Source organism: Drosophila nasuta, chromosome 2R, assembly GCF_023558535.2.
Source record: "Drosophila nasuta strain 15112-1781.00 chromosome 2R, ASM2355853v1, whole genome shotgun sequence".
Taxonomy (NCBI): Eukaryota; Metazoa; Arthropoda; class Insecta; order Diptera; family Drosophilidae; genus Drosophila; species Drosophila nasuta.
In genome coordinates, this window is record NC_083456.1 from 28370807 (window position 1) to 28394243 (window position 23437).

Sequence of the window (23437 nt, forward strand, 5' to 3'; positions counted from 1 at the left end):
GGCATATATTTTAGTATATTATATATGACATGTGCCAATCAATGTAGTAAAAGTATACTGAAGTATATACTAGAAAATATATTGTAGTAGTAAAAATATACTAAAATTTATACTAGAATACTAGCCAAAACAAATAAGAAGGACTTTTTAAATTAAACATATTAGTAATAATATTAATACATATAAAAAACAGAAAGAAATATACAATAATAGTAAAAGATAAAAGTAACACAAAATCAAAAGGAATATTATATTATATTTTTAGTATTGTAAAAATATAAAAAGATTTTTATTGAAATACTAAAAATACTAAATAAATAAAAAAAATATTAAAACTAATCTGCTACATAAATTTTAATTAAATTCTATTAATATTTTATGAAAACTAATTCCAAAACACAAACCAAAGCAGCAATCTAAGCAAAATCTCAACCAGCTGGAAGTTAGTTGTTTTTGCTCGCATTTTCATATAAATAAAAAAAGTTCATAAAGACTTGGATTTTGCAGCATAAGAAGCAGTTATGTAAATTTAATTTTAATTAAATAGACATCATGGCGACGCAGCATTAGAAGGCAGTATTAGCTCCTATTTTACTTTAGCTGCAATCCCTAAAAGTGCTTAGTTAAAGAGGAAGCAACCAGAGAAACAAGAAACAAGAGACGCAGACTTAAAGAGAGAGAAGCGAGCACAGCTGCTGGCCATGTTCCTCGAGGTTGTCAGTTCATGGCAGCGTCTTCTGCTATGTATTATAAGTATCTCTCTAATGACATAATCTGCTTTTAGGCAACAGCAGAAGCTCACAGAAGCGCCCTTTAACTAATCCGCTTAAGTGACTTTTGTTGCTATTGCTGCTCTCAATGTAGTTGTTGTTGTTCTGGTTGTTGTTGTTGTTGTAGCTTGCTTCGTGCATATTAAAGTTATCGCTGGCAACAACCGCAATTATAAAATTATAATGATAATACTCGACTAGGGAGCGGCAACTGCTGACAGTTGGTTTGTCATCAGTTGCTGCTGCTGCTCCCATTGCTGCTGTTGTTGATGATGTTGCTGCTGCTGCTGCGATCTGCGACACAGATAGTAGCTGGCAATGTCTTCGAAATGCGAGCTAATTCCAACAACAACAACAACAAAAAAAAGAGTTATTAAAACAAGACTGAAGCTGCCACGTTGGCAAGGTTGACACAACGTCTTCTTCTATCTTGTGTCGTTTATCGCAAAGCGAAACCCGTTTACAGTTGGCTAATTGCAACATGCTGCAACTTGAATGATAGCACAGGCAACAAAAACTATTTATTAATTATGTGCACAGTTTAATTGCCACTTTCTATACATCTTACACTTTTTCTCTCTTTCTCTCTGTATCTTTACAGCCTTTGAAGCGAAAATGCTGACAACTTTGAGGGACAACGCGGCGCATACGCAATTAGCTTAAGAGTCGGCAGAACGAGTTACGAGAAGACAAACAAGACAGCAACTGCAAAACGGCGGCAACAATATGAATTGCCTTTGCCGACCCTCGCGGATTATGTCCGTGCGCATTAATTTGCTGGATGAAACTGACTTCATACACGAGATCAAGGTAAGTGTTTTGCTTGTTTGTATTTAAAGTTTGGGGAGTGGGAAGTGGGGAGTGGGGAGGCACACATCACATCATTGGCACCCTTTAGCGTCAACATTAGCTGCCACAAGAGTTGGTAAGCAGCGTCGAGAACAATAAAGTCCAACAACTATAATGTGACCACTCTCTCGCTCTCGTTCGCTGTCCCTGTCCCTGTCGCACCATATGCTCTGTGATTTATGTCAATTGACAAAAAGTGTTGCATACTTTGCACGTGCCTGCCATCTGCTAACCATCAGAGCAGACGAGAGAGACCAAGTGTGGAGCGTGGAGTGTGGAGGCACCCTCATCAATATTTAGTGCAGAGCCTGAGCCGTTGCCTTGTGACTTGGCAAACATGCAAAGTGTCATCATTCACACGTCGCCTGCTGTTGCTGCCACAGTCTGTGCTGCTGCTGTGGTTGCCCCTTGCTTTAAAACTGCGCACGTTTGCCAAATTAAATGGGTCGTCAGCGACGACAACACGACCATTGGAGCAGTTTGGGTAGCAACTGAAGAGCCGAGGGGAGTGAGGGGAGGAGAACGGGGCTCGTCTGTTGTCTGTGTGGCATGAAAGCTGACGCCTTTTGTCTTCGTCTCGCTTAGAAAATTTTCTGCTGATTTTGCACGCCATCTCATAGTTGGCATCATTGTGCGGACAAATCAAATAAATAGTTCTGATTTTCTCACACACACATACACGCACACAAACATGAGTGTGCTTGCCCTGATTTTGCTTTGCTCTTTGAATTCAGCAAGCCTTTGCAAAAAATTATCCAAGCGTACAATATAAAATCCATAACATAAATATATGTATGTATGTATAAAATGCCCATGAAATGCTCAGACATCAATGCGAGCTTGTCGTTTAATTGAAAAATATATATGTATATACATATATTTTTGATTTAGCAGAGAAAGATGAAAATGTCGTCTCTGTATATGAAACATAAATCAGATAAAGCAAATTTTGCTCAAATTGGATTAAAGAAGCATAAAATGAAATATCAAAATATGAGAAATAGACAAAATATAAAAGTCAAAGCAAAGACTTTGTATGTGTATTAAATGCTGGCAATTTTGTAGTATAAAATGTGCTGGACTAGCAGATATGCTGTGGAAATAAGAAGTTGACCAGATACGAGTATTTAATTGTCATTTAGGAAATTATGATTTAAAGGCTTTAAATGAGCAATTATTATATTTAACAAGGAAGAAAGTTACAGTCGAGTGTACTCAACTTTAAAATATACCAAATTAATATACAACAAAAATACTAAAATTATACCAAAGAATACATATGGTATATTGATATAGTCTATTCAGTATTATTTTAAAGTATACCAAATTAACGGACCATAAAAATACTAAAATATACCAACGGCTATATTTGGTATATTTATATAGTATATTTAAAATATACCATAGAGTACAAAATATACCAGAGATATGCCAGATTTGCAGCCAAAGCTACTAAGACCTGTAGTATATACTTTATAGAGTCGGAGGTGCCTTCATCTGCCTATTACATACATTTTCTGGAGAAACAAAGTTATAATACCATTTAGCGGGTATAAAAATGGCAATCAGTTGTTTACAATTCTATAGAATTAAATATGCTGGAGTAGCAGATATACTATAGATACAAGATAGATACTCTAAGCTTTAAATGCTTCGTTCATGCTGTTCTTAATTTAATTACTATTCTTTAAAGACATCAAATGGGCAGATATTACATCTGAATAATAATTAGTATATTTAAAAGAATATCTATTGGCAATCACTTGTAATTTCCTTTGGCTCTACATTAATTAAGCCCACAGATAAACATAGAGATTTTTCTTACGGACTCGCGCACAGTCTGCCGCCCTTTGCTTGTAAGCCAACATTTGAAGGACAATTTAAAGCACATTTCCATGCCATTTATGGCGATGCAGCAGACTGCGAAGATGTACGAGCGGCATCATTGCGTTGTGGCATCAGAGATAAGCAGGAACACAATGTGACATGATAAGCATATCTTATGCAAATTCGTGTCATCAGAGTTTGCCCAGTTGCCTGTGGGGTCTGAGGACATAATGAGCAATGAGTTGGAAAGGCCGGCCGGCCGGGCCAGGCAGTTAATTATATGGCTTGTATAGCTGAGAGAGAGAGCATAAAGAAACACACTCTTATACTTACATTGCATTGGGAGACCTCTGACGTGTATCTGTATCTGCATAATCAGAGCAGTTGATCGGTAAGCGCCCACGGCATAATGTTCCAGTTCATTCCTGATTGATCAGGCCAAAGTCGAGAGACGCAGACGCAGAGTGCAACGAGAGGCTAGTTAGCATTTCTTGGAACTGGCTAATGACACTTGGCGTCGCGTTGAGCTGCCAAGTTGCATGTTGCATGTAGTTTTTTTTGTGCGCTCTGTTGCAACAGAATTGAGGCACGTAAACGTTAATAATCACAGCTCATCAACAAGACATTTATAATAATTTTACAAGCACATGCACTTGGCTCGGCTTTAGCTTTGGCTTTGGCTTTAGCTTGGCGGCAATAACAAGTCTGGTACACAAGACAACACAACACAGCACAGCACAACAACAAACAGCTGTAAAACGTTGTAAGCCACCAAATCGACTGAAAACAAGCGGCTCTAATCGGCTTTCGTCTTGGCAAACTACTTGACTGCCTGTTGGCTAGCATAAATTGCGCATTAGACATGTGTTTCGCCGTTGCAGGCGGCGTTTTGTGGGCGTGTCCACAATTTGACAATGGCAACCTGGGCGGACAACAAGCTGGCATCGCGTCGCGTCGTATCGCGACGTTGTCGACTGGCTGCATGCCTCGGGTCATTATTAATGAGTTTAAACTGGCAACAGGGACACACAGCGGAGAGAGAAGAGAGCAACAACAACGAGAGCAACAACACAAAGTGCACTGTCTGCCCACTGAACGGGGAATTTGTCTCTGGGTTGCACTTGGGCAAACTTATCGCATGTAATTATTGGCCGAGAGGCTCACGTACCACGTCAGCCGCATGATTGATAAAAGGCCCGCCGACAAATACCAAAAAAGCAGCCATGAATGAAAATACAAAGTGCTGTGCGGCTCAGCGAGATATGCAAAGGCATCGCACACAAAATCAAAAGAGTAAAACACGACTGCAAGTTGCTCTTTAAGGTAGATAGATAGACCTTTGTTATGTGTGTGTGTATACCCCACGCTGAATGCTACGTGGTATAGAAATGCGTGTGGCCGCCTTTGCTTCAAACGTAATTTTATTTACACGCTCTCTTGCCCCAGCTGTCTGTCAACCAACCATAGTCGACAGTCTGCGCGCCGCTTTTGACGACTGCCGATGGCACTAAGCGCGCACGCACTTAAAGTCGCCAGTCGCCAACTGCAGTTTGCGTTAATGAAACAGGTGGCAAAAAAAAACAGAACAGAAGGAGGGAACAGTAGAATGAGGGGAAGGCAACTGGTAGCCTGCGGTTGACTCGTTTTGCATTTCATTGCAAAGTGTTCTTGTTGCTGGTTTTATCAACAACAGCAATGACAACAACAACAACAACTTCTGGCGGAGATACAGCTACAGCTACATCCGCGACATCAGTCAATGCTGTGGCACTGGCTCGACAACGTGTCGTAATCGATATTTCATTGCCATGACAAGCCGAGCTGAGTTGAGCGCACGTTGCGTATGATTGATTTTTGCTATGTGTGTGAGACGCGTGTAGACAACAACAGTAACAACGGCAGCAAGCATCGACAACACAAAAATGTAACACACTCTGAATGTGATGTGAAAGATACACACATTCCTCTCCTCCCTCTCCGTGCTCTCCAACCATCATCAAGCATTCACTCGTTGTGCTGTGTGCGATATCGATGACTGTGAGTTGTGGCCATGATTCAAAAACATCCAGACCTTAACATGTTTCATGTTCACGCTCGCTCTGTGTGTGGCAAAACTGTTTCGAAAATCATTTTCATTTTTGGTTTCATGCTATTTTGAAAGGGCTTACAACGCGTATTTTAATTAATAAACTGCTTGCTTGTCTCAATATTTGTAATGAAATGGCATTTTAATGGCATGCAGAGTTCTTAGTTGGGATCGATACTGAATAAATAGAAATTGATGAAGAATATTTTATATTTTTAAAGATAAATTGTGATATGTTAGTAGAGCATAGTGAAAACGTTTTCATTCAATAAATATGATAACGCGACAAATAAAGTATCTGTATTATTCGTTGTGTTTTAGTTAAAATTGTCAGAATTATATTACATAATTAAATATGAACTACATAAACATTTTCTACACTTTTAATGATGAAATAATATAGTTCAGCATATTACAAATTATTTCAAATTATGAGCAATTTATAATTCCATTAAAAATTATTGTAGATTGTTCCTTATTGCGAATAATTTCCTTTTTCAAATAATACTTATTTTCATTACTCTTTTACTAAAAGAAATTCTCTTATTAAATTATTGACTATTAATGTTCAGTCACTGTCATTGTTGTCTTTAAATGTAATAACCAATTTGTCCAACTAGACTTGACCCATCTTTTCTTATTCATTATTCTTAACTAAAAATTTACCACTTAAAATGTTTACGCTTAGATTTATTACTCAGAAATTCGTCACAGAATATTATGCAGAGTATTTATTGTTATTCTTTTAGTTTTCAGCAGAATTTCCACAATAAACATTTTGGCGTTGCGAGATTTACAACTTTGCGGAATTTGTCCAACAACTAAATAATTTTGCCTAACAATTGAAATACAGCTTAGAAAAATCAACTTAAAGCCATTATAATATCCAAGTCGCGGCCAGTTGACTTGAGGTTTATTTTTATTTATTTTTGTTGCTGTTTTTTGTATTTTTTGCGCTTTAAGCGCAACCAAGAAAAGTTGGCAAAACTGTGACAAATGGCTTTGACGACTTCATGCCTAGACATGGCTCGTACTTCTACCCGTTTGGAGCGCAGACAAAACACATTCTTATGGCCATATAAAATGGCAGTCTGTGAGCGCACATTTTGGTCATTTATCATGCTTACATGCTAATGACATTTGGCCAGGGCTGCGAAAGAAAAACAGAAGAAACATTTCGCGGACCCAAGACTTTGCGCAGCTTCAAGTGCTCCCCATTGTCTGGTCGAGTTATATAAGGTTATATAATTATAGTATATACATATATATATTGTACATATTTTAACGGTTAAAATTAAAAGAGTCGACTTCGAAGAGTGTGGGCTTTGTTTGGCTAGCGCTTAATTCTGTCAATACAGGGTGCTTGCAAGGCGACGAGAGGAGACAAGAGAGGCGACAAGAGAGGCGGCATGGTCATTTGAGAATTTATGTAAATCATTCAACACACTTCAGGCTGGCTGGCTGGCTGGCTGGCCACAATGACAAGCCAGAAACCGAAAATGATTGCTTCAAGTATTTCACGAGCAAACACTTCAACGTCTCGCGTTCATTCCTCCAGCTGCAGCTCTAGCCACAACTCTAGATACATTTCATAGATATAAAAGATACATTTGTGTGTGTGTTGTGTGCTGGCCACGACATAGACTTTATGCCTCGGGGGACATTTAATTAGACTCGCTTTGGCTCGAAGCGTTCACACGCCAAGCTGGCCAAATAAACCTGCAGTTTATGGCCAACATAATTAAGTTAAAAGCTTTTTTACAGCTCGCCTTGTGCGCTTTTAAATTGATAATGAAAATAAGAAAAACTCATGAAGCGTATTTAATGGCTAAATAAATGCTTTGTGCCGGACACACCACCCACACCTGAAACCGTTACTGGTACTGAGCTTAAAGACAACAATTTCACTGATAATGTAAATAAAAATCGACTAACAGATCATTGATTTAGCCCATCAAATGGCATAGCAAAAAGGTTAGACAATCAATGAAATTAAAGAAATAGAAACACAACGATTTCAAGAGACTCTTTCGCTTAGGCTAGAATCAATTTCCTTTGCTATGGAAATATTGAAAGGCACTTTCAATTTAGCAGTGTAGCCAAAAAGGGCGCAATTAATAAAAAGGTCGAGCCCCAAAAAAGTTAAACATTTTACCTTTTGGCAAAACTCAGTGAACCATCTGTTTTTTTTTGTATTCTTCGTTTCGGCAGGGGTAATTACTTTATCTGTTGCTGAAGTTGCGCTTTGGCTGCTAATAGGATTATCTAACAGCACCAACAACAACAACAACATAGAATACAGTATACAGAAACTGTATAGAAGCGAAAAACAGGTTGGGTTAAAAGCCTCAGCATGAAGTTTTGTGCGGCCGCTTTTTTGCAGCTGTCAGAACCATAACTCAGTGTCATGTCTTTGGTATCTGACTAAGTATATACGAGATACGGTTGTATATAGCGAGAGTACTCGTATTCAAATCTATCTATCTACGTTGGGTATCTATGCGTGGCCGCAAATGCCTCTAGACAGGCCAAAAGAATCGAAACCAATGGAGAGACAGACAGACAAGACAAAAAGCAATTGTTCGATGTGGGGCCGTGTGGCCAGCCAGCAAAGCAAAAGCAAGCAAGAAAAGAATTGAAATCGAAATAGATTTGCAAACAATTTGCAACAATTCAATCAAAAAACTTTAAACGCAAATACACACAGACAGACGACGGATAGACAAAAGTAAAAAAAAAAACAGCCAATGCTGAGGCAAAGCGGGGGCACATGGGCGACCATCAGATAACTCACTCACTTGGTGGTCTGGCAGGGACTGGACTGCAGACTGGACTGTAGGTTGGAGATGCAGACCAAAAAGACGGAGACAAGACCAATAAAGACCACTTCTAGACTTTTTGCGCCCTATGTCTCTGTCGGTATCTGTATCTGCAGTTCGCAGTTCTCAGTTCTTGGTTTTCAGTTTTGCTGTGCCGTTTGTTTATCCAAGCGTTTGAATGGCGCACAAGCTGAAACGCCAAAGAAATTTCAAGGTGAGTCCACGCCACAGACCGTGTTCGATTTGGTTTTTTCATTTGATTTGGCTTTACTTATTTCTGTTCACTTCTCTGTGGCATCTTTGGGATGCTGGTGATGTGCGAGGATAAGCGCAAAATATTTGCCAGCCAGCTAGGCAAACAATGATATCGAACAATTCAACTGCTGTCTGTCTTGCTGTTGGGTACTTTGCGTGCGGCTTGCGGAAAATGCAAGTGATGCAGGTGTCGACAGAGCAGCGGAAGTTGTAGCTCTTGCTTTTTATGCCGGAAAGCAGCTGACAAGCAGAACAGTTGCTTCAGTTGCTTGAGTTGCATGTGCGCAATATTTCACTGAGCAAACAGCAAATGGGCAGACAGACACATGTATCAACCATACACATTGATTGCCCGCTCTCTCCCCAAATGAGTTGGCAAAGCCAAAAAGATGCGACAAATGTCAACGGGCGTAGCGTACAGGCGACCGACCGACAACTGACAACCGACAACTGACAACTAACAACTGACATATAGCCTAGAAAGCAGCTGGCAAAAAAAAAAGTGCCGCTATGAGATGGTCGAAATGTTGTTGCTGCTTCTGCTTCTGCTGCTGCTCTTAACTCATATGGCATTTCGCATGGGAAGCTGCACTCGGAGCATCGCATCGCATCACAAACGCAACGCAGTTGAAGTTGCAGCTGAATCCATCCAAGAAGCAAAGTATTTGCAGCATTGTCAGGCTTTCTGCCATGGCGTGGCATGCGAAATAAAACTCCCGTAAGCAGACAGCGCGCCTCTAAGTCGAGAGCTCAGCATAAAACAAGCGCAGAAGGGAAACTCGATAACCTGAGCAAACTGAAAATGAGATACTCTCAAAAGAACTTGCCACTGAGCATATAAATTGAGTTGTGCAATCTGAGAATATTTCGTTAAAAATTTAAGCAAGCCAAGTTCTTTTGAAACGAACTCGAAACGAAATTAAATAAACCAAAATATAAAGAGAGATTGCTGAGAAAGAAATAGAAATACCAGCTTTAAATTTAAGCTAATTCTGTTACAAAATGACATATTAGAAAATTTCACAAGACTTAAACAAACAAAGAATGAATGAATATGAATTAAACAAACTTGATTAAGATTACTATAAAATAACTACAAATATTTCTAATGTTTTATGCAAAATTCTTTACAACAATAATTCTGTTACTTTTTGCAATATAAGAAAATTTCGTTAATCAAAGTCTAATCTAAAATAACTTAGTTTCAGCCTCATCTTAATTCAAATAATAAATTTTGTTAGCCGTAAAATTCACTCGAAAGTTATATTGAAAATATTTTGCCACATTGTGTTATATGTGAAAAATTATTTAAAAAAAAAATTAAGCTATGCTAAAAAATGTTCAATTCAAGGAAAACTAATTGAAAAAATTAATAAACATTTAACAAATATAACTACATTTTTTTTCCATTTGTGCAGCAACAAAAAATCAATTATCAATAAAACGGTATAAAAATAATATGAAGCTTAAATAAATAACCATAAATTGAATAAAATGTGCAAAAACTCGGCAGAGATTAGCCTCAGTCAATGGTTATTAAGAACTACTCTTCAAAATTAAGCTCTTTGTAGTGCTTTTCACAGCAAACCCACAAAAGTTTCTACTCACATCAACAGTTCAGTTCAGTTCAATTCGATTGAAAAGTATCTGCAACCTCAATCCTTCTAAAGGGAAAACCAAAGTTGATGACTGTCTGTTAAGAGCCTCGATTATAAAATAGAGTATGCAGCAAACGTTGAGGCATCTCTCGACAACGAGTGAACAAGCGGCAAACAGTAAACCGAGACGAACCTTGACTGAGCTCTGCAGGAATTACGCAAATCTCGTTTGTTGAATGTGTTTTCAGTTAGGTGAAGATGCGCCAGCATTTGTGTTGCAAAGAGATGATGAGCGGGGAGCTTTGGGAGGGGGGTAAACAAGGCGGCGGCACATGGACATAAATCTGTTTGCAGCATTTGGGTGCCGGCTTGGTTTTTATATTTCTGTATTTTTTTTCTTCTTGTTGTTTTTGTTTAGTGCATAACGTTGAGAATGACTGCGACACGATGTTGCTGCCATTGGAGGCTCTTCTACAGCTGCCTCTCAACTCTCAACTCTCTGCCGCTGCCGCTGCTGCTGCTTCATGTCACCGTTCTTCTCGTCTTCTCTTCGCTTTTGTACTTCTATTCGCTTGTCGCCGTTTTGTCTGTGACATTGCAAACAACTGAGTGTGTTTTTTCTCTTTTTCATCTTTCTTTTTTTTATATCTACTTGTATTTTTACATCTTCTTTGGCTTTTGTTTGTTTGCTGCAGCTTAAAACTCATAATGCCGTTATAAGCACAAACGAATGTGTGTCTGTGTCTGTGTGTGCTTATGTGTTTGTGTGTGCGTGTTGTTGTCAAAGGTCAGCGCACGTTTAAGCCAAGCAGCGCAATTAAACGCACAATGCATTTGGGGAGACTGAAAAGGCAAAGTAAAAGCTGCACAGATACATAGCTACAGATACAGATACAGATACACAGCCGGAGATACAACTGTTGAGAGTCCTTGCCATGAATTCATATTACAGCTGCTCCAAGGTGCAGTTTTTCAACGAACAAAGCTCCGCTTAAGGAGCAGCTGGAGGATAAACCAGAGAACTATGAGCATGTGTTAATTATATTAAACGCAAAGATGCTGCACTTCAGATGCCCAGATTCGCAATCCTCATTCTCCATTCCCCCATTTCCCAGACGAAAAAGAAAACTGGGTTAGTCACGTAGCCAAAGTTTGCGGCAAGCGTGTTGATTAAGTTCCCAAAAGACGCTGCTGGGATTTAGTCGTCGTCTTTTGCGCAAAAGTGTCGCCCTCGTTGTCTTGCGAATCGAGTGCGGAAAGATGAAGGCGGGGGAGAAGGAGGAGGCGGGGGAGGCGGAGGCGACACTCACTCGCATGTGGTAGATTTTGTTCTGTTTTCCACTTGCCGCTCACTAATTAAGTTGCATGGCAAAAGTTCTTTTTGCCGACAGCTGACAAGAAAAGCGCTCGGTAAAAATACAGACAACTTCTTCTTCAGCGGGCAAATATGTGGGGCAATTTTGGAGTGGTCGAAGTGTGGTTCGAAGTGGGACAACGCAAGGAGGGGCGGGGCGGGAGTTAAAATGTAAGCTCATTAAGTGGGCTTGGCTGGCGGCGACGACGACGGCGACGGCAACGCTGTCGATGTCGATGTGGATGGATTTGCTACAACTAGAAAACATACAAACATACAAACACACACTCTAGAAAACATCAAAGTAAGCATAATTTGATTAAGACATTTAAGCCAAAGACCTAATCATCATTAGCATCAACATAATCATGGCACTGGCTCTCTCATCGAAAAGTCGCCACACTTGGCAGCCTTTGATGCCCAGACTTTGTGCTTTGCTCTACGTCATTGATTCTCAGCAAGGCGTACGTAATTTATTGAACTCGCCGTAAACTGATGGATTCCAATCTGAAGGAGGGACACAAGGGTGGAAGTCTGGTCTGCTTCGGTTTGGTTTGGTTTGCTTTTGGTTTGCTGTGGTCTGGTCTGGCCAAACCTTTTGGGACTTAAACACTTTTGTTTGCACACACGCATACACTCAAGTTTTTCCGGGTTTGCGTCGAGAGTTTTGTGATTAATTGCAGGCCATTGCCGGCCATGGTTACATGTTACGTTGATTTTAGGCCATAATTTCGTAGCAAGGCATTTTGGCCATGCACGAGACGTAGTTCATTAAGATCGAAGCACAAAATGGTCCATTGGGGCTTTAAAGGGTCTCGCATAATAAAGCAGTGTTCAATGTCTGCATATTGAGTGAGATTTAAATTACATCGAGAATTGAGTTTGCTACAGAAATAATTTTGCACTTTATTAAATAGTCTACGTGCTTTTATCGATTTTTAAATAGTAAATTTTAAATCGCCAAAGGCACTACAATTTCATAAAAAAAAAACTTAGCTGCTATTACATGAAATATTTGCAATCTTTTTAAATTGATTGTAACACATTTAATAACAAAAAGGTTTTACAAAATTTTATATATTTAAGTTGCTACTGATTTGCTTTAAAAATCAAGCACTGCTATTTCAGTGAAAGTTTCACGCATTGACATATAAATGAGACCAATTTAATGATGAATTTCTCTTAGCTTTTCAAAATGCGAAAAAAATAAATTTCTTTAAAAAATTAAATACTCTTTTTATAGTTTAATTTCAATTTCATATTTCAAAATAAATGAAGCGCTTTTATTGCAAATATATGTCTTTGAATCATATATTTAATATGTCAAAAGAAACGACCTTTTTTTAAAAATACAACTCTCACCATATTTTATATGAAATTAATCCTCTTTAATAGCAGTTCTTTGTAAAGAACGTGTCTATCGAATTTCATATTTTTTAAAGGCGAAAAAACAAAGATGCATTAAAAAAAACTCTGCGCAGCTTCTGCAGTTTATTTGGAAGTTTATTAAATAGTCGTAATATGTGTATGCAGTTTTTACTTTTTTTGTGTTTTAATGGCAACCAGAAAGAGATTACACTCAGTCATCAAGTATTCCATTTAGGAGATGTGCTTGCAAAACTTTTCGCAGTGCTCTGTTGACTGGTAAGTAAATGGCAACAACCGACAGCCAACAAGTTCATGAGTACTCATGTATCCAATGCATTTTTAAAATGCACTTTTCTACTTATGTCCTTACGTAGTAAAAGCATCGGAGAACAATATGCTCAACAGCAGTTCAAGCAACAGGCAGGCAGTCAGGCAGTCAGCCAGCTAGACAGGCAGCAGTTGCAAGTTAGCAGTTGCAAGTTAAAAGTTGCGAACAATGAGGACATGTATCTTGTGTGTTCTTCTCGTTCTCGTTCTTGTTCCATTTTGAACATTTTACGAGCTATTGTCTAATGTGTTTGGTGTGTGGCACGTACACAGTACGTATACGTAATGCAATTTTAAAGCAAACTGAAGGACATTCCCATTATGAGTTTAGCAGCTGTCATTGCCACTGTGTCAGCTGTGTGTCCTTTGCTTATCCTTGCCATGCACTTTACTTTCTGTCTGTCTCTCCGCCTGTCATTCATTCATTCATTCACATTTCACAATTAGTTTTTGAACAATATTAACATTTGCGACATGCTTTATGGCTCCCTTCGGGTTGCCAGTCAAGTCAACTAGCTGTGACCTTTGAATGGCTAGGGGAGTGAGAGAGAGAGAGAGAGAGAGGGGGGCAGATCACTGCACGTGCTGTCATATACAGATTATCGCCAGGCAAGCGCATTTTCTTGGGCATTTCCTTCAATCCCCCAAGAGACAACTTACAAAGCGGCATCATCAGTTCATTTCTCAGTGTGATCCTTTTCTGTTCTGTCTATCTGTCTGTTTGTTTGTCCTTTTGTTGCTGTTGCTGTTACTGGTCAGCAGAAATATTTAACATAAATTCAAAGGGCAGTTTCAGGCTCGGGTTGTTCACACTTGCCAGCCATTAAGTTTATGACGCAACAACAATAAAACATGGCCAAAATACGAAAAAGGGATGCAACAACAAGAGCTGTTCTCTGTGGCCACCAAGGGATGTTTGGTCAAGCAAAATACAATAAATAAAACATGGCAGCAGTCGGCAAAACCCAAATAAAAAGCGCAACACACAGAGTAAAAAAAAACGAATAGAACGTTGCCTTAAAAGTCAGACAAGGGATTGGAGATTGGGTTTGGGATTGGGGATTGGCTGGAACTCTCGCTCTCGGCAGATAGTGTCTGGTCAGCGCCAAAAATCAAACATGTCGAGCGCCAGCTGTGTGCCACGCAGACAATGAAGAAGCAGCCGGTGTGGCATGTGGCATGTGGCAAGTGGAATGTGAGGGACTCTTTCTCTCTGCGGTTAACAATGGTGCGTCTCCTGGCCCATAGTTTGCGTATTTTGCGGTTGCAACTGTATCCCTCGCCATCTACTCCTCCATCTCTTGCTCTTTTGCCAACGTTTGCTTATCCCCGAAAAACGCCCTTGGGGAATCAACTCAATTTATTATTGGTGCTAGTCGAAAGCCCACAAAAAAAAGAGAGAAGAGCTAAAACAAAAATTGGCTTTTTAAAGCGTTAAAGTTCGAGCGAACCGAATTCAATTAAATCAAACAAAAATGTTTGTCTGTGAGTGTGTGTGTGTGTGTGTGTGTGAGGTGTTAGAGAGAGTGGGAGGCGTGGCTGTCTGCGAGGGGCGTTTATCAGCAAATGCGCACAAACAACACAAAAAAAAAGGCGCAATTTTCCAATTGAATAATTGTCGCCGGCAAGTTTTCACTTTTGTTGGCCAGACGCAGCCAAGCGCAGCAAGATAGAAGCAAAGGACACCGACTGGACATTTCGCCCTCGTCGAGGTCCTGTGACTGTCTGTGTGTGGGGAAGAGCTGGCTATGGCCATTCAACGGCTCAACAGTTTGCCAGTGTTTCAAATATTGCTCAGTTTTCTCAGTACTTTTTGTGCTGCGTTTGAGTCTCTTTTGGAGGGTCTGAGTGTTTGCTTTGCCATTGAATGGCTTTTGCCAACGTTGTCTTTCTTTCTCTTTTCTTTACTCTCTTTCTCTCTTTCCCTCTCTACTGCTCTCTGCTCAGCTGCACACAGCCTTTTAACAACAATTTTCTTGTCTATTTTCAGGATGATTTGCCGGGCCAAGCGCTGTTGGATGTCGTTTTTGCCAGGCTCAATTTAATCGAGACTTCATACTTTGGCATTCGCTACATAGACGACGAGAATCAAACGGTAAGTGAAAGAGAAGCAGCAAAAAAAAGGCGACCAAGAGCCGGATATGGCAGATGCCTGCCATATCCTGACTCCTTGCTCCTGACTCCATGCTGCTTGCTGGCAAACATATTGGTTTTTAAAATTCATTTTCGTTTTCATTGAAATTCATTGAGGCGCAGGCGAAGCGTTAAGAATGAAAACAAAAAGCGAGTCACATAGAACTCTTTGAGCCAGCCGGCGAGACGAAAGCGCCTGCAAGGCAAATTATATAATTTCGCTTTCCCTCGCTGGCAAAGCACAGAAAAGGGCAGGAACAGGAAGCGTCACCTTGGCCTTCATTGAAATTCACTTTTATGCCAGAACGCATGTCCTGCGCGTCCTTTTGTGTGTGTGTGTGTGTGATGGCCATAAAAAACGCTTATACATATGTTAGTTCAAAGTGCCAGTCAGCCTCACCTGCTGTCGCTTTGTCTCGCACATTGCGTATACGCCATGTTGTTATCAATTTAAAATTTTCTTTTCTTTCGCAGCACTGGCTGGATCCAGCGTCACGCATTTCACGCCAACTAAAGCCCAAATCGGATCCATATGATTTGTATTTTGGCGTTAAATTTTATGCCGCCGATCCTTGTAAACTGCTCGAGGAGATAACGAGGTGAGTCGCGTAGTACTTTAATGTACGTAAATGAAATGCTTTTCATTGTCATTATTAAAGTTGTGGGCAATTAAATGTTGCACAATTTTATTACATAAATTCAATTTATTAATTGCCACACGCATACGCATACGCATACTCAGACAAATGCTCATAGTCGCAATTCAATAATAAAAAGCAAATTAATCGAGTCGAGGGCAGAGGACTTTGGTCAGAGAGCAGACAACTAATGGATGGTGCATAATGCATTTAATACACATTTATGTGAGATATAGAGGGAGGGAGAGTAGAGTGTAGAGAGTGAGTGTTGTGTGTGCATAGCAAGCAAAATGAATTGCGAAAAGCGCCAATCGTCATGAAATTGCGAAAATCCCCAAAGGGGCAATTCCATGGCTATTAGCAAAGATGAGAGGCGAAAAGGATGGGAAATTGTATGCCAAATGTCGTGTTCTATCCAGACTGCAGTTAGCTGCATTTATCAAGCATTTGGTGTGTGCAAATATTTGCGCTTAATACGACGACACGTTGGCTGCTGCTGTTGCTGTTGCTGCCGCTGTTGCCACCATAATCGTCACCAAGTGCAGCAGCAGCAACAGTGCTTCCAAGAGGGAGGAAAACGGAGGAGCGGAAACGGATGCCAATCGTTGGCCAAACATGATCAAAACTCGTGCACAACTGCTGCGCTAATATTGGCGCATATAAATGAAAATGCACTGAAAATGCACTTATAAAGCCAGCCAGCTGAAGAGTCCATTGCATTGCATATTATTTTGTAGCGAGGGCGAGAACTGGAGAATTTTTGTTATTTTAGCTATACAAAGTCTGCGGCGTACAATAAACGGCAATTGACTTTCGACTGCTGGACGCAGATTGTGGCATTTTCCAAGAGCTACACTAAAAACGGTTCTATTAACAATATTGACGATAATACACAGCAATAGGATTACACATCCAACATCAGTTCGTTAGGCAAACAAGCAACTTGAGCTAGGCAAATAATTGTGTGTAATATTGTTGCAAAGCAAAAGTTTCGTTTGTTTAGGGCACATTAAAGTCCCATCACACATGTGTGTGTGGCCAACTAATTAAATTTGTTTCGTTTTATTTATGCCACGCAGATATCAACTTTTCCTGCAAGTCAAACAGGATGTGCTACAGGGTCGACTGCCTGTTGCCTTCGAGTTGGCCGCCGAATTGGGCGCCTTTGTGGTGCAATGTGAGTATGATGAACGAAAGGTTGTAAATGTTACAACACGAACACATAATATTTGTGATTTTGATTTTGATTTACAGCCGAATTGGGGGACTACGATCAGCGGCGGCATTCAAAGGGTTATGTGTCGGAGTTTCGCCTGCTGCCCAATCAGAGCAGCGAGTTGGAAGCCCGCGTCTCGGAGCTGCATCAACAGCTCAAGGGCATGTCGCCATCGAGTGCCGAGTTGAACTATTTGGATAAAGTCAAATGGCATGACATGTACGGTGTTGATTTGCATCCCGTGCTGGTAAGTTTAACCACCAAGGAAGGAAAGGGAGGGAGGCGAACCGAAGCAAGCGCCCATAAAAGGGGTCAATGCGAATGCAAAGTTTAATTTCGTTTCATGGCAAATATTATAAATCATTTGCTCAACATTTTTGGGGGAGACCAACGCAATGATTATACTCACTTCGAGCCACGCCCCCATCGCTGTCTCGAGCAAGTCTAACCCCATATCCACAACCCCCACTAACTCCCAACTTCAACTCCATCTCCAACTCCTTCGCCTTTGTTGTAGCTGCTTTTGTGCTGCGTAAGTTGGCACTTCATTTGCATTTTTTATTGCCCTTTACTTTGATATCAAACCTCAATAAATCACCAGCTGTGTTTGTATACGAGACATATGCACATGTGTGTTGTTGTTGTGTGTGTGTTGGAGGGGGGTGTGGAGCGGGGCAACCCTTGTACTCTACACATGCCTGTGGTATGTGTGCTCGCCCTTGCCTTCTCTGCTCTGCTGTGCTCTGTTTGTTTATAGACACAAATCATTGACTATCGCGGCGCCAGTTGCCAGACCCCTTTTCCCCCCCTTCCAGTCACTCTCCTTGCCCTTCTGGCCATTTGTTTTTTTTTAATTTAATTAACAGCTAAAATTACAATTTCTTTTTATGATTTCTTACTGTTTAACTGCCAACAAAAGGGAAAAGAGAAGGGGGAAGCAAGAGGGTTGACAGCAGTTGCTAATAGGCCAAGCTGCCCAATAAGAAACTTTTCTTTTTCGCTTGTTAACACAGAGAATTCTTCTTTCTGTTTCAAAAGAAACTTTTGTCGCCTCGCCTGCTTAGGCTAAAACAATGGCCATCGCGCTCGTTGTGCCAACTTTCAACTCCGAACTTCAAAAACTGAAACTCAAGAACATTTTCCATTCTCGAAACTCATTCGCAATTCTCTTTTTGTTCGTGTTATTTTTTTCGCAGGGCGAGGACAGCGTGGAATACTTTTTGGGCCTGACACCCAGCGGAATTGTCGTGCTGCGCAACAAGACGACGGTGGCTCATTACTATTGGCCGCGCATTGCCAAAGTTTATTATAAAGGACGCTATTTTATGCTCAGGATAAGCGATAAAAATGTAAATTTCAACGCACCCGGCACCCAACAATGCCCATTGCCATAGCTCTCTCTTTCTGTATATAGCTGTGACGATGACGATGGCGATGACGACGACGACGACGACGAAGAGAAGACCAAGTATTTGCTCTTAGCCATAAATATTTCGCTCTCGAGTGCTTCACACAATTTGCAGTCCGTTTGCCATTGTGCTCTTCAAGTTTTTAATGCTTTCTTCTACTTTTTTTTTGAGGGGGAAAGGGTATAAACAGACTCACACTCAAACTCTGAGTCACTTTGTCAGCTGATAAAGTTTAACATGTACTTCGTTGTAGAACACATAATATTAGCTTCGGATAAAGTTTAGCTTTCACACCTTATCTTCTATGTAGCATATAATTCTATTCCAGTTGAAAGTAAAATAGCCGTCAACCGCATAAAACTAATAACAACCGTGTATTTAATAGAAATGCCAAAAATAAATGTGAATACCGATTAAGTCGAAGTAATGAAATTAAAAATTCCTTAATTCATATTAGATTGAAAAATCTTTGGACTTTTCAAAAATTTTAAATGCGAGCATTGATTTCTTTAAGCAAGGAATAATAATAGGGTTATTATATTTTACTAAAATGGTTTAAATTACAAATCAATACTTCATAAACCAATATATTCACATTTATAGAATAAACATTTAGGTATTTCAAAATATTTCAAAAATAATTTCCAGTTTTATTGGATGTTTTAAAGTTTATATCTTCTAAAGTTTAAGTACAGTTTTCCAATGAAACTTAGTACTTTTTATAAGCTGCTATTGCTTGCACCTCAAAAGAAAGCGTATTCAAGTTTCGTTGAGAGTTTAAAATTTGTGTTTTTGGTTGGTAGCCATTTTGCAGTGTCGCCAATTTTTACGTTGGGTGACAACTTTTAGCTGTCAACGTTGTTCTCAAGTAAGGCTGTGAGCTGTGAAGAAGCACTCGTTAGACAACAAGTAGCTGGTTGATGATATCTCGTGGTATCTCTTGGTAGCTACCAAGCCCAAAAGAGCTGCTAGCTAGCTGGTTGCTATTCTAACTTGAACACTTTTTGGTGCTAACGCTTTGATAATCAAAAAACTTTTCTTCAGTTGACGCACACAAAAGCGAAACTTTCGTATTTTCACATTTTCAACGGTTTCGTTTTTTCTCTTTGCTATTTTTTGGCTAGAATCGGTTTTTTCTTCTTCGTTTTTTTCTTGTGTCAAAGAATTCACACTTTACATTGGCAAAAAAAAAAAGGGGAAGTTTGCTGCGACGCAGAATTCACTCGGGCATTCATTCACTCAATTTGCCGTTTTACTTGGCAACTGCTGCAGCTTTTGTCGGCAAAAGGTTTTCTTTTTTTGTGTGTCGTGGCAACTCCAAACATCGTCCAATTCTCTGGTTCGTCGTTGTCGCTGTCTCGCTGTCGTCATCGTCATCATCGTGACTTGACTTGGTGCTTATCACACTTATGTGTGTATATTGTGGATTCTCTTCTCGTTTTTTGCAGAATGAGCTCAGCACTTATGGCTTTGAGACTCCAAGGAAATCGGCGTGCAAACATTTGTGGCGCTGCTGCGTGGAGCATCATGCGTTCTTCAGGCAGGTGCGCGTTGCACCGCTGCCCAATTCACAGTCACATGCAGCGGATTTGTTTCAACTCGGTTCGCGCTTTAGACACAGGTGAGTACACATACACGAAGAAAGAGAGAGAACTGCCGGAAGTGTTTGCAGCCAACTCACTGTGGGAGTTGCACATTAAATAAAGTTATTAAGCGCAAGCTGAGCTCAATTTATTAGCCGCCAGTCGAGCCAATTTAAAGTGCAGGGCCCCCGAAAAGTGCAGCCAATTAAAATGTAACCCACAGACACTTGAAATCCTTGTGCAGCTCATGTGATTAGATCATTAAGGGCACTCGAGCACAGAGCAGAGCAAAAAAAAGCAAAGTCAGTGCTGAGCAAAATTCACAACTTCCAGCTGAACAGCTTCGATACAACGCTGCAGTTTTTTGCTGGTTGGCGGCATCTCTAATGCCGAGTTAAACTCACATAGATCAAGTTTACACCAAACTCTTGGGCTGCTGCTGCTGCTGCTGCTGTTGCTGCCCCAGCTAATTGGAAGTCCAATAAAAATGTCGGATCTGCAGGCAGTCGGCAGTTGGGAGTTGGGAGTTGTAGTTGTAGTTGGGAGTCGTTCAACAAAACGCAAGTCGAGTGCAAAGCCCACTAATGACTTTCTGTGAAATGCCTGCGGGACCAAAATGCAAGGCAATTGTGCATGACGAATGTGGCAGGAACCCTAGGCACAGTCCGGACTTGCCACCTACTTCTCCTCCCACCTTCAACTGCTAGTTGACTGCCGCAGGTCCCTGTTTATGACAGCCATTTGTGGTGACTGCGGCTGCCCATTTGCCTGGGCAGTACCAACGAAAAAATTAAAAAAAACAAGTAGAAAATAAACTTTCTTGCACTTGGTGAACTTGGCTAAATCGAGCTCACGTGGCTAACCGAGAGACTCAAAACGAAACGAAACGAAATGAAACGAAACTATTAGCCAAAACTAGAGAAGGAGAATTTCGTTTTCGTTGTGAATACTTCTCTTCTGTTTTTTTTCGGCTAGCAAACTTTTGGGGCGCCGTCGCATTTTACGACTGCGCGCCTACCACAAGAACCACACGAGCTCTCGGCGAGTTGTTCTCGAAGTTGAATGCCTGCCTGCGTTTTTAATTTGTGAAACAAATGAAAGTTTTTACAACCTTTTTATGGTTCACTGTTCATTATTACCGGCCAAGCCAAGCCGAGCCGGGCCAGCGTCTTGTGTCGTATTTCTATTTTCTATTTGGGTTTTCTCGCTTTTACATTTCTGTTTTGACCATTTCTCTCTTATTTTTTTTTTCTTTGTTTTTGTGAATAAACATAGTATACTATATATTTTGTACGACTTTATGCCTACTTTTATGTTTTGTGTGCGCTGTGCCCTTCGCATGTCTGACCAACAACCAACAACCACTCCCCACCTTGAACACCCAACCAATCAACCGAACAGTCGCACGGACAAGCAAACGGAGAAGGATGCACTTGCCGCCGGACGTGCGCCGCCAGCGTTTACGCGTGTTCCCTCCAAGCGCCAGCCACGACGCGTGATTGATGACTTTTTTAACAGCAACAACGGAGGTGGTGGCGGAGGCGGTGGAGGCGGCGGTGGAGGAGGTGGCATCATCTCTATGGGCAACCGTCCGCTGCCACAGCCGCTGCCGCTGCAGAGCTTGGCCAACAGCAATGGCAACAGCGCCAAGTGAGTACTCCAAAATATCCATCATTTGTTTTCATTTCATGCACAAAAGTTTTTGATTTACCCAACGTCAGTCTACACCCATATAACCAGATATATAAGTATATATATATATATATACACATTTTTTGTGCACTTCCTTTGGCGTAGTTGTCCCTTTTTTTTGGGCTTTCCCTGCATTTCGCTTTTTGTTGTTGTTTGCCTTTTTTTTTTGGTAATAATTTTGAGCGTCGCGCCAGAGCCGGAAGTGCTCTCATGTTGCTGCCACTGCGGCAGCATCTTCCTTTGATCTGTTTTTAATTTGCAACATGCGAGTACTCCACTCTCTCTTTGTCTGCTGCAAAGCAAATAGAGTTGCCATTTTGGCATAGTGAATCTCTCACTCTCGTCGCTCTTCAATATATAAAAACAATGCAGAAAACACTTCATCATGTGTTGCCTCCTCCGCACTTTTTCTGATTGCGGGTGTGCGTGTTGTTGTCTGTTTTTGGATTTGACAGGCCGTCGCCTTTTGCATTGTTCAAAGCTATTGCTATTGCTATTGTGCCATTGTGTGTCCTTGGTGTCCAAGTGCTGATGCTCCTCCTGTTGTGGCATGCTTCGTGCCAATGCCGTGTTCAAAATCCATTTAGTTGCCATTTGAAGGCAGTTACATTGTCTAGACGCAACATTTATTAAATGTTTTATGGTTTTGCACATCAAATTATATATGGACAAATAAAAATCGGCCATTAGAGCGAGACACTGAGAACGAGAGTGAGAGAAATGGATGGGGGGAAGAGAGTGGAGTGGAGTTAGTTTTGGTGCAGCGGAAATGCTGACAGGATGTGGCATCAAGCGTTGCGAGCTTAATGGAAATGGAAGCAGACAAGCTGGTTCTTTGAAAAAATAGAAAGGAATTTGACAACGTGAGAAGTTGGGAAAAAAAAAGAGTGAGGATGATAAAGAAGTATGACAAAGAAAGCAAGAGTTGGTAGTGGAAAAGAATGAGAAGAATTCTAATATTGAAAAAGACAGAATTAGAAAAAAATGAAACTGATAAGACAGTAAAACAAATATTGAAGGAGACCTTAAATGTCAAAGAAACAAACCTGTATATTTATTTATGGATAGCATAGATTGATCAATTGTAAATGGCAGGAAGAAACAGCAGTAAAATTAAAAAGAGAAAAGGAGTGTCAAATACAATGAAGTATTAACATAAGACAAAGTAAATGTGAACCAAAGGGTAATATAAAATATACTGAAACAACAGTCACAGGAAAATTTATGGACTCTAAAAGTAATATAAACTTATTTAGACATTGATTGAAAGAAAGTGAGAGCGTTGATTTATATTACAGACAGACAACAAATAAACATGAATAATGATAATAAGATAATAATAAAGAAGAGAGAAACTAAAGTACGATAAAAAAGAATATACAATATTAAAGATATATAGCACAAATCGAAAGGTATAATGGAAAGTGACTTGCAGAATATAGAAAAGCAAATATAGCTTAAGCCATAGATAGACAAAGATCCAGCAAGTGTCATCAAGTAAATCGGCTGCAAT

The 23437-nt window shown here is 40.3% G+C and overlaps 1 protein-coding gene across 6 annotated transcripts in view; it reads left to right on the top strand.

The window, feature by feature from the left end:
* The window catches only part of LOC132786128 (band 4.1-like protein 4), a 64958-nt gene that overhangs the window by 25624 nt on the left and 15897 nt on the right, over window positions 1–23437 (top strand). For all 6 annotated transcript variants that reach the window (XM_060792551.1, XM_060792556.1, XM_060792557.1 and 3 more), the window contains 8 exons: window positions 1372–1580; window positions 15244–15348; window positions 15861–15985; window positions 17104–17201; window positions 17279–17487; window positions 18437–18589; window positions 20098–20270; window positions 21634–21882. In XM_060792551.1, coding sequence (XP_060648534.1) covers window positions 1497–1580; window positions 15244–15348; window positions 15861–15985; window positions 17104–17201; window positions 17279–17487; window positions 18437–18589; window positions 20098–20270; window positions 21634–21882 — 1196 coding nt within the window. In that variant the 5' untranslated portion in view covers window positions 1372–1496. The remainder of the gene's footprint in view (window positions 1–1371; window positions 1581–15243; window positions 15349–15860; window positions 15986–17103; window positions 17202–17278; window positions 17488–18436; window positions 18590–20097; window positions 20271–21633; window positions 21883–23437) is intronic.